The 13903-nt window shown below is 53.8% G+C and overlaps 1 protein-coding gene across 1 annotated transcript in view; it reads left to right on the top strand.

The window, feature by feature from the left end:
- The first annotated feature begins 274 nt into the window (after positions 1–274).
- EPHA8 (EPH receptor A8) overlaps positions 275–13903 on the top strand; it is a 29087-nt gene continuing 15458 nt past the window's right edge. Inside the window, exons 1-2 of the mRNA XM_010957397.3 lie at positions 275–334; positions 6116–6779. Of these exons, the coding sequence (XP_010955699.3) occupies positions 6182–6779 (598 nt within the window). The 5' untranslated portion in view covers positions 275–334; positions 6116–6181. The remainder of the gene's footprint in view (positions 335–6115; positions 6780–13903) is intronic.

The raw sequence follows: 13903 nt of genomic DNA, 5'->3' as shown, positions 1-13903 counted from the left end.
CACCAGCTGGGGCAGCCTGGCACTAGGGGCAACTTGCATTCTGGGAGGTTAGAAGACTGTGTTTTGGCTGTGATGGTGGAGGAAGGCTTCAGGGAAGAACGAGCACTTGAACTAAGCCTTGAAGGATGGGGAAGTGACAAAGCACCCAGAGACTGGAGCTGGCATGTTCGGGGCCAGGAGCAGCCAGAGTGGCTGTGCCGGGCTGGTCCTGTGGGACTGGGGAAGGGGGGTCCCAGAGGTCTGATGCGCTCTTGTCTCCTGTTCTACAGTGAATTTGCTGGACACCTCGACCATCCACGGGGACTGGGGCTGGCTCACGTACCCAGCTCATGGGGTAAGTGATGGCAGTGGGGCCAGCATTGTCCCTCTGTGAGCAGAGAGAGGCTGTGACTCAGAGTCTTATCATCAGACAGATCAAAAGGAAGCAGAGGCCAAGAAAGGTGAAAGAGCTTACCCGAGGACACACAGCAGTCAAGGACAGAGCTGCTGATTTCCTAACAGTTTAGTGCACGCAGACCTTTGGGATTCCAGAACCAATCCTGGTGCCGGGTTCCTGATTCTTCAGGTCTGAGGCCTGGATGTGGGATCTTTACATCTGTGTCCTGGGCCTGCAGGTTCACCTTGTGCCACAGCCGGTCCCACGGTGGCCGGGGAGGTGTCAGTATCGAGGAACGGGGCAGCCTGGCCTTCCACTTCTGCAGGATTAGTCCTCCCTTCATGACCTCCCTGCCCTCACCTGAAGCCCCCAGTTGTTCGCTTCTTCTATCAGGACCCCCAGGGTGGTTCTTCCAGCCCCAGCCTCCCAGGCCCATGTGGTCTCCATGGTGATCCTGGGCTCAGCCCATCAGGTCCCTGTAGGTCATGTACTCAGGCAGCACTCCGTCCTTCCCTCCTGGGGAGTGGGCATGGTAACCCAGTACCTCTGATTCTTTTATCCAAATCCCAGAGATCAGTAAAGCCAAATCAAGCCCAAGAGCTTGACGGGGTGTGGCTCCACCATCCACATAGTGGGTGGCCCTGGGTCACCACTTCACTTCCCTGAGTCAGTTTCCCCGTCTGTAGAAAGGGATGAGCATGTGATGACCTCATGGGGTTGGTTGAGAGGGTGAGGGAGATGACACGTGGCCTTGGCCCCATGCCTGGCACACGGTGAGCCCTCATTAAGTGTATTACTCATTACCGTTGTTATTAATCTGTATGATGGTTACATATCACATAAACTTCCTCCTACAAACATGCTCAGGAACACACACACACACATCCCTGCCGTAGACACGAGCACGTCCTGCACACACACCTCCTTTCATGAACACTTTGGCTCCCGTGGCTCTGGAGACAGAGGAGTAACACTGGTAATGATGATGATGATGAGAGTGACCCCCAGAGTGGGTATTTGTGAAGGGAGTATTTCTTTACTTTGGGGTGAGATTTTCATCCAGGCTGTTTGTGGCCTGTGACTGGGGTCAGGATGAGCCCCACTCCTCTCTTTGGGGTCTCATCCCCAGGTAGCAGTAAGCTGAGTCTGCTGTCATTGGCCCCCATCTGCCAGGCTTCAGGGACCTGGAGGGACGGCCTGGGAGCCCGAGAGCCAGGAGGGACCCCCTTCTCAGCCTGAGCAGGTCAGCCCTACCTGAGGACAAAGGCTGGGTCCTGGCAGTGTCCTCTTACATCCCTGGGCCTCAGTCACTCCCCGTGAAGCACTCTTCTGTGTGTATCCCACGTGGCTGTCTCCCGGGGTGAGCTTGGGTGGAAGGGCTTTGGCACAGGGAGCGGCTCTGCCGGGAGCTGGGGGCTGACCCATGAGGAGGTGACTGCCTGGCTGTTGGGGGGGTCAGCATTTCCCCTGAGACCCAGCAGCTAGGAAGGAACGGCCCTGGCCCCCGCGTTTGGCTCTGGGCGTCTCTGTCCCTCTGTCCCATTCAGAGCTTAGGACTTGGTTTTTAGGATAATGGAGTTGTCAGGGTTTTAAGCAGGTGAGGAATATGACTGGACTTGTGTTTTGGACGACCACGCTGGTAATCTAAGGTTCTTTTGTTTGCTGGGCGCTGTAAAGCCTGGCTCAGAGTGATCTCCTTTCATTTGGGAGTTAGAACAGATAATCACTTATATTCACATAGCTCAACCATTCACTGACATCATCTCATTTAATCCCCACCACCAGTCCTGCAAGTGGGTGCAGCCACCCCGTCTCACAGCTGAGGAAGCTAAGGCTCAGAGCCGTGAGTAATGATTGCACCGTCAGACAGGTCCCAGGGGATGGACACAGTCTCATATCTCTCTGGGCTCGAAGCCCACATTGAGCTCCTTGTGCCCACCTTGGCCTGTGTCCACCTTGGGAAGGGGTGGGAGGCAATCCTGAATTGTTTACTGAGCCAGGGACCACCTCCCATCTTTATGGGACCTGGAGACCAAGCTTGTGCCGAGAGGAAAGAAGGCTGGATGAGATCTCTGGTTTCCAAACTCTGGATCTTGAACCTGTGCTGGGCTAGCAAGTGAAACATGCAGATTCCACATCTAGTGGGGAGGGGCCTGGGAATTTTTTGTCTAACAAGTGCCCAGCTGGGTGGAGAGCTTTTGGAGATGGTCCTCGAGGTTCCATCCACCCCTCTGATTCTGGAGTCTGTGAAGCAGCCTGGGCATGAGGGTCATCCAGGGCTGTCTCCAGCATCACAGAGGTATCAGGTTGTTAGGCCGACAGCACAGCCTACAACCAGCAGTGCTGGGGCTGGAGGAGCCAATGCTCTCCAGCTTCTAATCAGTGTGACTCAGGCCAGTCCCTTTACCTCGCCTCCACCTCCTTGTTCAGAACATGGGGATGGTCACAGAGCCTGCACCAGGCAGCGGTCACCTGTGAGATGGTGCAGGAAAAGGACATTGGACCAGTGAGAAACTGGACGCTCTCAGAGCTCAAGCATCTCTGCTGAGGCTGGGGAAGTCTGGCCCCAGAACTCATGCTTTTAACCAGGCTGCGCTCCGTTTGGACCCCTCCCTCCCCACACTGGGTCGTGCGCCACCTCATCTAGTGAATTAACAGTCACTCATGACGTCACCTTAGCTGAGAAGGCACATTTTTTATTGCTGCATTTGATCCTTACCACCCCCTGGAATAAATGAAAGGGGCACCCCTTTGTACATATGAGAAGCCCAGAGCTCAGAGAGGGAATGTGATACACCCAGGGATGCACAGCTGGTTTGCTGCATTCTGTTTCAGGAAGGGGCAGAGTTCCAGAGCGATAGTGGGGGTTGGGGAAGGAGTGTGCCAGGGACCTAGAGAGGCAGCTGCATGGGAGTGGCACCCAGTATGGGGTGGGGGTGCCCAGGTAAAGAACAGGGCTGATTCCACCCTGGTACCACCCTCCAGGAATTTGGGCCACTCTGGGTGTCTGCAGCAGCCCCTGGGCTAGGCCAGCCATTGGCACTGGTGGGGCGGCTGGAGCGGACTCAGATAGAGCTGATTAATTTATCCAGGTCCCTGGCAGGAAACAGACGGGGAGCAGCTGGCTGGCTCTTTGGTGCTCCATTAATTGTGACAATGACTTTAACCCCAGATGTGACGCAGTGCTGCCCAGAGCCCTGCCTGCAAGTGGAGCACAGTGTGGGGGGCCTTCTTAGGGTTGGGGGTGCAGGAGGGGCATGCACTGTTTCGGGTGAGGCTGGCACACCCTAATCTGCTTCCCCGGTGGTCCCCAGAGGCAAGCATAGGTGGGCTGGAAAGAGGCTGCCAGTTCAGCATCGTATCAGTCCCATTCGTCAAGTGCCGTCTGTGCCCGGTCCAAGCTGAGCGTTTCGTAGGCTTCTTCTCCATTTATCCTCTCAAGCCTCACTAAAGTGGGGCCTTTCTGAGCCCCCTCTTACAGATAGGGCCACTGAGGGCTGAGACCTTATAACTGGCCAAGACGAGGGCAGACTGAGGGTCTTTTGTCAGACAGGAAAGACTTGAGATGCCCCTGGTCCCCACTCCAGTGCTTGTGGAACAGCTCGGAACCCCACAAATTCTCAGAGCACCACGAGGAGTGGGCTCTACCTCCCTCAGCCTCGACCCCACCCCGCCTTCCCCTCACCCCACCCCCCTGCTTAAGCAATAGGATCCATTGTTCAAGGACGATACACATAGAGGTCCAGGAGAGAAGATCAAGGCACTGCATCTCCAGTGGAGCCAGGACAGGGACCCTGAGCCTGTCCCCTGCAACCACCCTCGGCCCCCACCCCCTCATCAGAACCCTCAGGGAGCCACTGAACTCAGCCCAGCAACGTCTGCCTCTGGCCAGCCAGCATTCTGCAGCTGAGGAGGCTGGGGCCCAGAGAGGAGCAGCAATTTGCCCAAGTTCACACAGCCAGTTAGTGCCTGAGCCAGGCCCAGCACCCAGGCTTCTCGACTCCTAGATCATTTCTCAACACCATGTTTTTTAAGCCTACAGTTCGGTGGCATTAAGTACATTCACATTGTTGTGTGACCATCACCACTGGCCATCTCCAGAACTCTTTTCATCTTCCCAGACTGAAACTTTTTTTTTTAACATTTTTTATTGATTTATAATCATTTTACAATGTTGTGTCAAATTCCAGTGTTCAGCACAATTTTTCACAGACTGAAACTTCTGAACCCACTAAACTATAACTCCCACTCCCCTCTTTCCCCAGCCCCTGGCAGGTACCACTCTACTTTCTGTCTGTATGAATCTGACTTAAGTACATCATATAAGCAGAAGCGGATAGGATTTTGTCCATTTGTGTCTGGTTTATTTCACTTCGCATAATGTCCTCAAGGTTCCTCCATGCTGTAGCATGTGTCAGAATTTCATTCATTTTTAAGGCTGAGTAATATCCCATTGTATGGATATACACATTGTGTTTACCCATTCGTCCATAGATGGACATTTGTGTTTCCACCTTTTGGCTGCTGTGAACATGGATGTGCAAATATGTGTCTCTGCTTTTATTTCTTTGGGGGTGTTTAGGTGTATTCCAGACATGGAATTTATGGTAATTCTACATTTAATTTTTGGAGGAACTGCCCGACTGTTTTCCAGAGTGGCTGCACCATTTTACGTTCCCACCAGCAATGCACAGGGTTCCAGGTTTTTCACATGCTCTCCAACACTTGTTGTTTTCTATTATTTTGATCATAGCTAATGGGTGTGGAGTTGTACCTCACTGTGGTTTTGACTTGAATTTCCCTAATGCTTAGTGATGTTGAGCATCTTTCTATGTGCTGTTTAGCCACCTGTATGTCTTCTTTAGAGAAATGTCTATTCAAGTCCTTTGTCCATTTTTAAATAGCTCTGTTTGGTTCTTTGTTGTTGACTTGTAAGCATTCTTTATATATTCTGGCTATTAAACCTTGATCAAATATTTGATTTACATATATTTTCTTCCATTCTGTGGGTTGCCTTTTCATTCTGTTGATAGTGTCAGTGATGGTCGCTGGTTTATTTCTGAATTAGTGATGCCTGGCCAGCACCTGCCACTGAAACAGTCACACTCAACTTTCCCGCATCCTGGTACTCCCTTGCGTGAGACCCAGGCCAACCCGTGAGCCCCCAGCCTTAGGTTGAGGGCAGAGGGAACGTCAAGCACAGCAAGGCAGAGGGAGTCCATCCATCAGACAGTCATTCAACAAGCACCAGTGCAGGGAGTGCTGCTGAAGGATTTGAGGTGGGCAAAGGCAAAGTTCAGGTTCATGCATTAGGAAGATCCTCTGGCAGCTGATAGGAAAACTGGACCAGTGGGCTCACTGATTTCCCCAAGCAAGTCCCCCCGCCCTGGGAGTAACCGCATAGAAATGAGGTCAGAGCTTTGTAGCTTTGGCATCATTTCAGGTCCTGACCCCATCACTTACTCGCTATGTGACCTCAGACACCAGGCTCTGTGTCTGAGCCCCTCTTTTCCTTATCTGTGAAAGGGTGGCAAATAACACTTCCCCCAAAGGATGTGACACCTGTGAGATTATGTCCGTAGGGTGCTTGGCATCTGGCGGCAACAGTCCGCTAGACGGTCCGCTCCTTAAGGCTGGAGAATGTCCCTCCCTCTTCCCCAGGATGCCCCCCACGCAGTTGGCAAGAGAGGGCCAGGTGCTGCCTCTCGTTTCATCTGGCTGTGCTCTCTCTGCCCACAGTGGGACTCCATCAACGAGGTGGACGAGTCCTTCCGGCCCATCCACACATACCAGGTGTGCAACGTCATGAGCCCCAACCAGAACAACTGGCTGCGCACCAGCTGGGTGCCCCGCGATGGCGCCCGGCGTGTCTACGCAGAGATCAAGTTCACCCTGCGGGACTGCAACAGCATGCCTGGCGTGCTGGGCACCTGCAAGGAGACCTTCAACCTCTACTATCTGGAGTCGGACCGCGACCTGGGTGCCAGCACGCAGGAGAGCCAATTCCTCAAAATCGACACTATCGCAGCCGACGAGAGCTTCACGGGCGCCGACCTGGGCGTGCGGCGCCTCAAGCTCAACACGGAGGTGCGCGGAGTGGGCCCCCTCAGCAAGCGCGGCTTCTATCTGGCCTTCCAGGACATCGGCGCCTGCCTTGCCATCCTGTCTCTCCGCATCTACTACAAGAAGTGCCCCACCATGGTGCGCAACCTGGCAGCCTTCTCGGAGGCAGTGACAGGGGCCGACTCATCCTCGCTGGTGGAGGTGCGGGGCCAGTGCGTGAGGCACTCTGAGGAGCGGGACACGCCCAAGATGTACTGCAGCGCCGAGGGCGAGTGGCTGGTGCCCATTGGCAAGTGCGTGTGCAGCGCCGGCTACGAGGAGCAGCGGGATGCCTGTGTGGGTGAGCGCACCTCCGTGCGGCTGGGCCGATGGCTGGGCTTGGTCTGGGCAAGGCTGCTGGGGTGCAGGGGGCATGGTTGGCACAGTTAGCAGGTGACTGGGTGGTGCACACAGCACCTGGGAAGATAGGTGAACCTCCCGTGTTCCTGTGTCCCCAGGCCACCTGTGTGTGTATATATGTGTGTACTGGGAGGAGGGAGACACACCACAGCCAGGTGGACCCTCCGTGGGCATCGTGGAGAGGTACCTCTCCGGGCACTGGTGTGATTGGGGTACTACTGGGTACGGACCTGTGTTAGGGAACAATACTGTGTGTGACTTAACTTATGTCTGGCTTTATTCTAAGCACTTTTCACTCATTAATTCATTTAATCCCAAGTGAAATAGAAACTACTATTATCTTGGTTTTATAGATGAGGAGACTGAAGCACAGAGAGGCAAAGCAACTTGCCCAAGGTCACACATCCAGGAAGCTGCAGAGCTATGATTAGAACCTAGAAGTCGGGCTGCAGGGTCCAGGCTCAGAACCACTGAGCCTAACCTGTCAGGTGGGAGGGGTGGATTGGAACCAGGACTCAGAATGAACAAGTGTAATACAGGGCCAACTTGATGGTATGCGGGCAGGGGCACCCATTGAGGACTGTCTGGGCTGGATATGTCACTGGGGCCCCTGAAGCAGCCCGCCTGTGTTCAGCGGGAACTTATCTTGGGACCTGTGGGAGAGGACAACCAAGAGCTCTTGGGTCACGAAATAGCACCTGTTCCCATGGATGTATGGCTGGGGTTCCTGCATCAGAGACCAGCAGCAGGGGCCAGAGCCCAGGCCATGTGCATGTGTGTGTGGTCAGCAGACCCCATGTGGGGGCCGTGCAGCCAGGCTTCCTGACAGTCTGGGAGCACTGGGAGAGCTGGTGTGCACAGACAGCTGGTGCCCCAGCTGTTACTGGTCTTGGCCTGGTTGCCTTCTGCCCTTACTTGGTCTCCCCAGGGGCTGGACATGTGGCAGCTCCACCACTCAGAGCACAGTGAAGCCTGCTGCTGGTACCACTGGTTCTCCTGGGGGAGGAAGATGTTCCTAGGCAGAGATCAGAGACAGGGCCTGAGCCCAGACAGCCTCAGTGAAGACTAGCGTGGGGCCCTGTCTACCACTAGGAACACCCTCTGAGCCCTCTGCTGCTACTCCACAGGACCCAGGACCACAGTCAGAAGGACCTCAGCCCTCTCAGCACCATCCCCCTGCCCTCGCCAGCAAGAAAGCCCCTTGGTGCTCACAGGACTGAGCCGGACACAGGCTGACAGTTTCAGGTGATGCGCAAGGTAGCTTCAGAGTCCAGCCTGGTCCATCTTGGGAGCTGTCTTGCCCTGATGTCTCCAGGACCAGAATCTTCTCTCCGGCCACCAGGCCATTCCTGCCCTTCTCCAGGGCTCTCTGATTTCCTTAAGAAATCTTTTTTCACACTGCCAACTGCTACGAGTCTTCACCTGTCCTGGACCCTAAACCCCAAAGCACTTTCTGTGATATTTGCTTGTTTCTGCATTTGTTCTATCCCCTGTGACCAAATTTTCAGGCTCCCCAGGCCTCTGGCCTCTCCCGGTTCCTTCACAGACATCCAGTCCTTCTCAACTTCCCTCTGGGTAATAATAACAAACATCTCTGTTGCCTTTACAGCTTGCAGGGGGATTTCTCGTATATCCATTCATTGGCTCATTGTAACAAGGCAGGTCTTACAGTTCCATTTTACAGATGGGGAAACTGAGGGTCAAGAAGTAGTATCCTGGTTAGGTCTTACAGCTGCTGAGAGGTGGAGCTGGGCCCTGAGTCAGGTCTGTCTGGCGCTGGCTGAGCTGTGTGTAGACTTTTCACCTATTCCTGTCCCATCCCGACCACATTCCCCGCTAGAACTGGCTCCCAAAATTCCTTCATTCTGGTGGGGATAATAAAGCCCCTTAGGGACAATTTTCTGAGTGTTTTCCATATGCCTGGCACTTCAATGAGCACTCTGTACATATCATGTCAATTACTCATTCTGTTAAGCATTTACTGTGTCCCAGGCAATGAGAATGGAGGTACAGAGAGTCACTGCCTTCAGAGATTCATATAGTTTCTCATCCTTAAATTAGTCTGCTAAGCTAGGTATTATATCCCCATTTTACAGATGTGAAAAACTGAGTCCCCTCAATTTAAGTGGCAGAGTAGGGATCTGATCCCAGGTCATCTCACTCCAGAGCCCTGAACTGCTTCCTCTGTCCACGAAGCCCTCTGCAAACGAAGCCCTGCTTCCCCCTTCCCTGGGGTAACATTAAGACAGTTGGTAACCAGTACAGTATAAGCTGTAACAGTCGGGCAGGCCAGTCAGTGGTTACCTGCTCAAGGTCTGCTGCTCCGGCCCTAGGCTGAGCCAGCCAGCACAGGCAGGCCACCTGTTTGTCCATTGTGCATACTTGTCTGTGGGAGGGAGACTGGTCCTCCTGACTTCAGGGTCCTGGCCTCACTCAGAGGAGTCCTGCTCCAGCCTCCTTTTTTGTTGGAGATGGGAAGTGGAGTCCAGAGAGAGAATGCGTCTTGCCCAAGGAGCCGCAGCATGTCAAGGGCAGGACTGTCGGTGGAAACACCAAGGCCTGAGCAGTGGGACCTCCCCGGGGTCAGGCAGAGCCAGCCAAGGTCACTCTCATTTCCTGGCACTGCTGGCGCATTAATAAAAAATATAAAGACGTGACAAAGAGGGTTAGGGAATTGCAGCATATTTTGAATTTTACATTTAAGTTTCAGTATAACATAATTATGCCAGTTGCAAGATAATTACATGTTTTATAAAAAAATATTAATTCATAGTGCACTGCAGGCAGTGAGGTTTGGGGACGGGATGCCAGTTTTAAGTCGCAGGAGGTGAGACTTTTCTCAACCCTGTCAGTGGGCTTCTGTGATTGTCTGTTAACCTCCTTTGAAGAAGCACAAGTGCAAAACAGGCCCTCCCCTAACAGGAGGCCCAAGCCTGCGGCCCTGCCAGTGTCCCCCATCCCCACCCCCTCCTTGGTAGGTACCCTGAGAGTGCAGAATATGGGGGCCGAGCAGGAGCTGGGCACAGACTGGGGGTGCCTTTCTTGGGCTACTTGAGATGTCCTCTCAAAGCTGAGGCCCTGTCCAACCTGAGCTGGACCTCCCGAGACCCGCTGGGCCCTGGCCATCTCCATTGGGCAGTTCTCTCTGAGCAAATAGGGCTGGGCAAGGGATTCCCGGCTTCCCCCGCCCGAGTGCCCTTCCACCTTCCTTCGAGTGACAGGAAAAGGATCCAGAGCGTGAGGCCTGGAGCAGCGGCCAGGCCCACAGCGACAGCTACCCTCCCGGTCTACCGGTTCCCAACTCTCTGGTCTCACCCTCACAGCTCCCTGAAGAGGTGGCTGGGCATCACTCGATTTTACAGAGAAGACAGTAAAGCCCAGGAGAGGGGACTAGCCGATCATGTGGCTTTTAGAAGCCTTGCTGAGACTGTGCTCAGGCCTCAGAGACCCACAGGAGACTGTCAGAGCCATTCGGAGCTAGTCCAGCTTGCCAGTGGGGAAATGGAGGCCCAGAGAGGGGAAGTGACTGGCCCAAGGGCACACAGCTAGGAGAGTTGATTGAATCCCAAATCTCCCAACCCCCTGACCAGAAAGCTCCCCACACTACACAGTTCCTGACCTAGTGAGCCACCCCCACACCTGGCTGCACCCCATCCCCAACAACTCCAGGGAGCGGAGGGACCTCTCAGAGCATCACTCGACGGAGCAGCCACCCGAGTCTCAAGTCCCGGTTGCCATCCTTTCTGTCACCTGGATGCGGAATACAAACCACCCTCTGCGGCCCTAATCATCTTTCTATAAATATCAGAGCTTCTCATTTCGGAGGGGCAGCATGAACAACGAGCTCTTTTGCCTTCCTGACTGTGTTTAAAATCTGATTTAGAATTAATTTCCTTTGGTCGTCCACCGGCGGACACCTTATTTGTCAAATCTCAAGCTCCTTGTGAGGGAGAGGAGAGAGGTGGCTGGGGCCTCCGGCAGCTGCCAGCCCGACAGGCAGCCTGGGCAAGGTGCCCTCGGCAGGGGCAGGAGCCCCTCCTGGCCCACGGCCGACACCGGGCACCGCGGACTCCGGAAGCACCCTGGGTCGATGGGCAGGGCCAGGCCCCAGCCCAGAGCCACTCCATCTGTCTCGGCCATTCATTCCCGGCTCTGCCTCCAGGTCTCCGGGCTCCCCGAGGCCTGGTGATTAGTATTCTTATTAAAGATTATTTTATTTTCATTGAGCGGATTAATCTAGCCTTGACACTTCATAGCCATGTGGGTATTAGCCGAGCATGTGAGAAGCGCCCACCGGTGAGCAGCAGAATGGCGGGGCCGTCTCTAAGCCGAGGCCGGGTGTTGAGAGGCTGGTGGGGGAAAGGCCCTGGCTCCAGAGGCTCCCTGCTTGGGTGTGCATCCGGCTCAGAGGGGAACCTCCCTGAGCCTGTTTCCTATCTGCCAAACAGATGTATCCATGCCGACTACATAGATTGGTAATAACAAGTGCCAGGCATTGTGCTGGCATGAATTCACGTGTACTCACTCATGTCATCCTCACCGCAGCCCCTGGAGGTGGAAACTATTATTATTCCCATTTTACAGATGAAGGCACTGAGGCCCAGCAACTTACCCAATATCAGCTTAGGGGAAGGGGTTGGACAGGGAAAGGAACCCAGGCAGCCTGTTCCCAAGTTTCTGCTCTTAACTGGTAAGGACTCGATGAACTTGGTGAATGGTCAGGGACCCAAAAAAAATGAAAACTGTCGTGCTGTTGCTTCTTTAATGCCATGCATCTCACCAAGATGTCACTGCATGTGTACTGGTCTACCCCTTGCTGCTCTGAAATCTCCTTGAATGCAGAACTAGTTCTTCTGTATCTCCGGTGCATAGTGGAAGCTCAGTAAATTTGGGTGAAGGAATACATGAGGGGCAGAGTAAGCAAATGGCTCCTGAGATGTTACTTGATGTGGATCTGATAACTACAACGAGGAAGACTGTCATTCAGTTCAACAGGCTCAGCAAATATTTGCTGATGAAGTGTAAAGCCTGCTTCCTCTGCTGGCTTCCTGGGCTCAGAAGGAAGCTCTTAGGCTGTGTCCCAGGACTGGACCTCCCAGAGGGGCTTCCAAGAGGAGGAGGTGAGATCACAGTGTGTCAGCTGGGAGCCCCCACATCTCTGAGCACCCAGGCCCTAGCCAGGCCTGAGCCCTCTTGGGGTCTCCCCAGGGGGTAGGGAAGATGTCTCAAAACTGAGGCACATCCTCCTGGACTCCTCAGCCTGTCAGCCCCTTCTGGCTCCACGGCCTCTGAGTCCAGGAAGCAGCTCAGGGGCCTCATCATTTCTCCTGATTTCAGGTCTTCTCTCAAGTTTGTAGAATTTTACAAATTAATCTGATTTTAGCTATTGTAATAAAAAGATACTATCAAAATAAATGCCATGATACTTTTGCAAATGAAGCTCCTCTCAAGCACTGAGTTTTCCAGAATGGGACTTAGCGGAGAGAGAGCCCAGTGAGTTTCCTGGTGGTCCATGTTGCAGAGCAGTTCAGTTCCACCGGTGGAGCTGGGAGCCACCTTGCTGGGTGGCATTTGGTCCTCTTGATCTCCTGGGGTCTTTCTCTGCCCAAAACAGATAATGGCAGGATTAGCTCACTTTGAAAACTCCCACCAGTATTGCCAACTTCTGCCTTGGGCCAGACAGTAGAAACTTTGAGATGAATAAGACGGCCCTGCCCTGTTCACAAGGATCTACCCACAAGGAGAGCCAGGCACATAGATGAAAAAGTACAGCCATAGTGTTGCAGGTGGTGAGACTGAGCAGAGGCTGCAGAAACAGGGAGGGGAGTGGTTGCTCCTGTGTGTGTGTGTGTGTGTGTGTGTGTGTGTGTGTTGTGTATACGTGTGGAGGTGTGGAGAACTCCAGAAAGTCTTCATCAAAGAGACAGTTAGAATGAATCTTGAAAGAACTTGACAGTGTGACAAAGGAAAAAAGTTATCCTAGGAAGAAGTCACAGTATATGCAAAGGTCCTGAGGCAGGAAACAACCCCCTGGGTGGGGGGAATGTCTGGTCCTTTAGTTTGGCTTGAAGGAGAGGGAGTGAGAGGTGGCAGTGAAAGAGGCTTGGGGAGTCTTTGAATGCCAGGCTTATTGTTGAGGCCATGGGGAGCCTGTGCAGATTTAGGCTGGCCATGTCATTTTGGAGAATCCTTCAACCTACAGCATCTCCACTCTCTGCATGGCTGACTCGTTCTTAGCCTTTAGGCCACAGCTCAAATACCTTTCTGGGGAAGGTGGATCCTCCCACCTTTTACCCTTTGCCACATTCTCTGCTTTTTGCCTTCTGGAAATGATCACAGCCTTGTTTACTCTGTCTACCCCCGCCCCCTTGAAAAATGCCAGCTTCCTGAGGGCAGAGACCATGGGGACCTTATTCATGGCTGTGTCTCCAGTGCCCAGATCAGAGCCGGGCACAGAGCAGGTGCTCGTAGATACTGGCTGAATGAATGCCGACCTAGCCGGCAGTGGGGCTGGAGAGGCAGGGCTGGAGGCCGGGTTTGGAGGCAGCTGTGGTCATGCAGGGGAGAGGTATGTGTGGCAGGAGAGACGCTCAGATGCGAGACAAGTCAGTCCCAGCCGCAGTGACAGTGATGTGGGGTCTGGGAGGGTCAAGGGCCTGTGATTCCTGGACCGTCAGCATTGTTCGAGGAGCTTGTACCACACAGATTCCCAGGCCCCGCCTCCGCTCTTCTAACTCAGTGGTGGCTATAGGGCCACGATCTGCATTTTTATAAGGATGGTTCCACTGCTGCCTGTGTCTGAGAACCACTGGTCTCAACACACATGTCTCTTTTCCAGTGACATTCCCACCCACACCCTTGCCCTGTCTGGCTTTCACGTTCCACCCAAATCACATCCCTGGGGGTTTGGCCCCCTTGTATTCTTAGTCTTGACCCTCGCCCCTGAGGCTGGTGTCGTGATCAAGGAGGGGCCGTTGGAGGCAAGGCCAGGGGGATTTGGAACGGCTCCTCCCTCAGCCAACTTTGGGGCTGCGACTCAGGTATCAGGGCCCAGCCTCAGCTCTG

The sequence above is a fragment of the Camelus bactrianus genome, chromosome 13, assembly GCF_048773025.1.
Source record: "Camelus bactrianus isolate YW-2024 breed Bactrian camel chromosome 13, ASM4877302v1, whole genome shotgun sequence".
NCBI lineage: Eukaryota > Metazoa > Chordata > Mammalia > Artiodactyla > Camelidae > Camelus > Camelus bactrianus.
The sequence above is the reverse complement of the archived record's forward strand: the minus strand, read 5'-3'. Positions and strand labels throughout refer to the sequence as shown.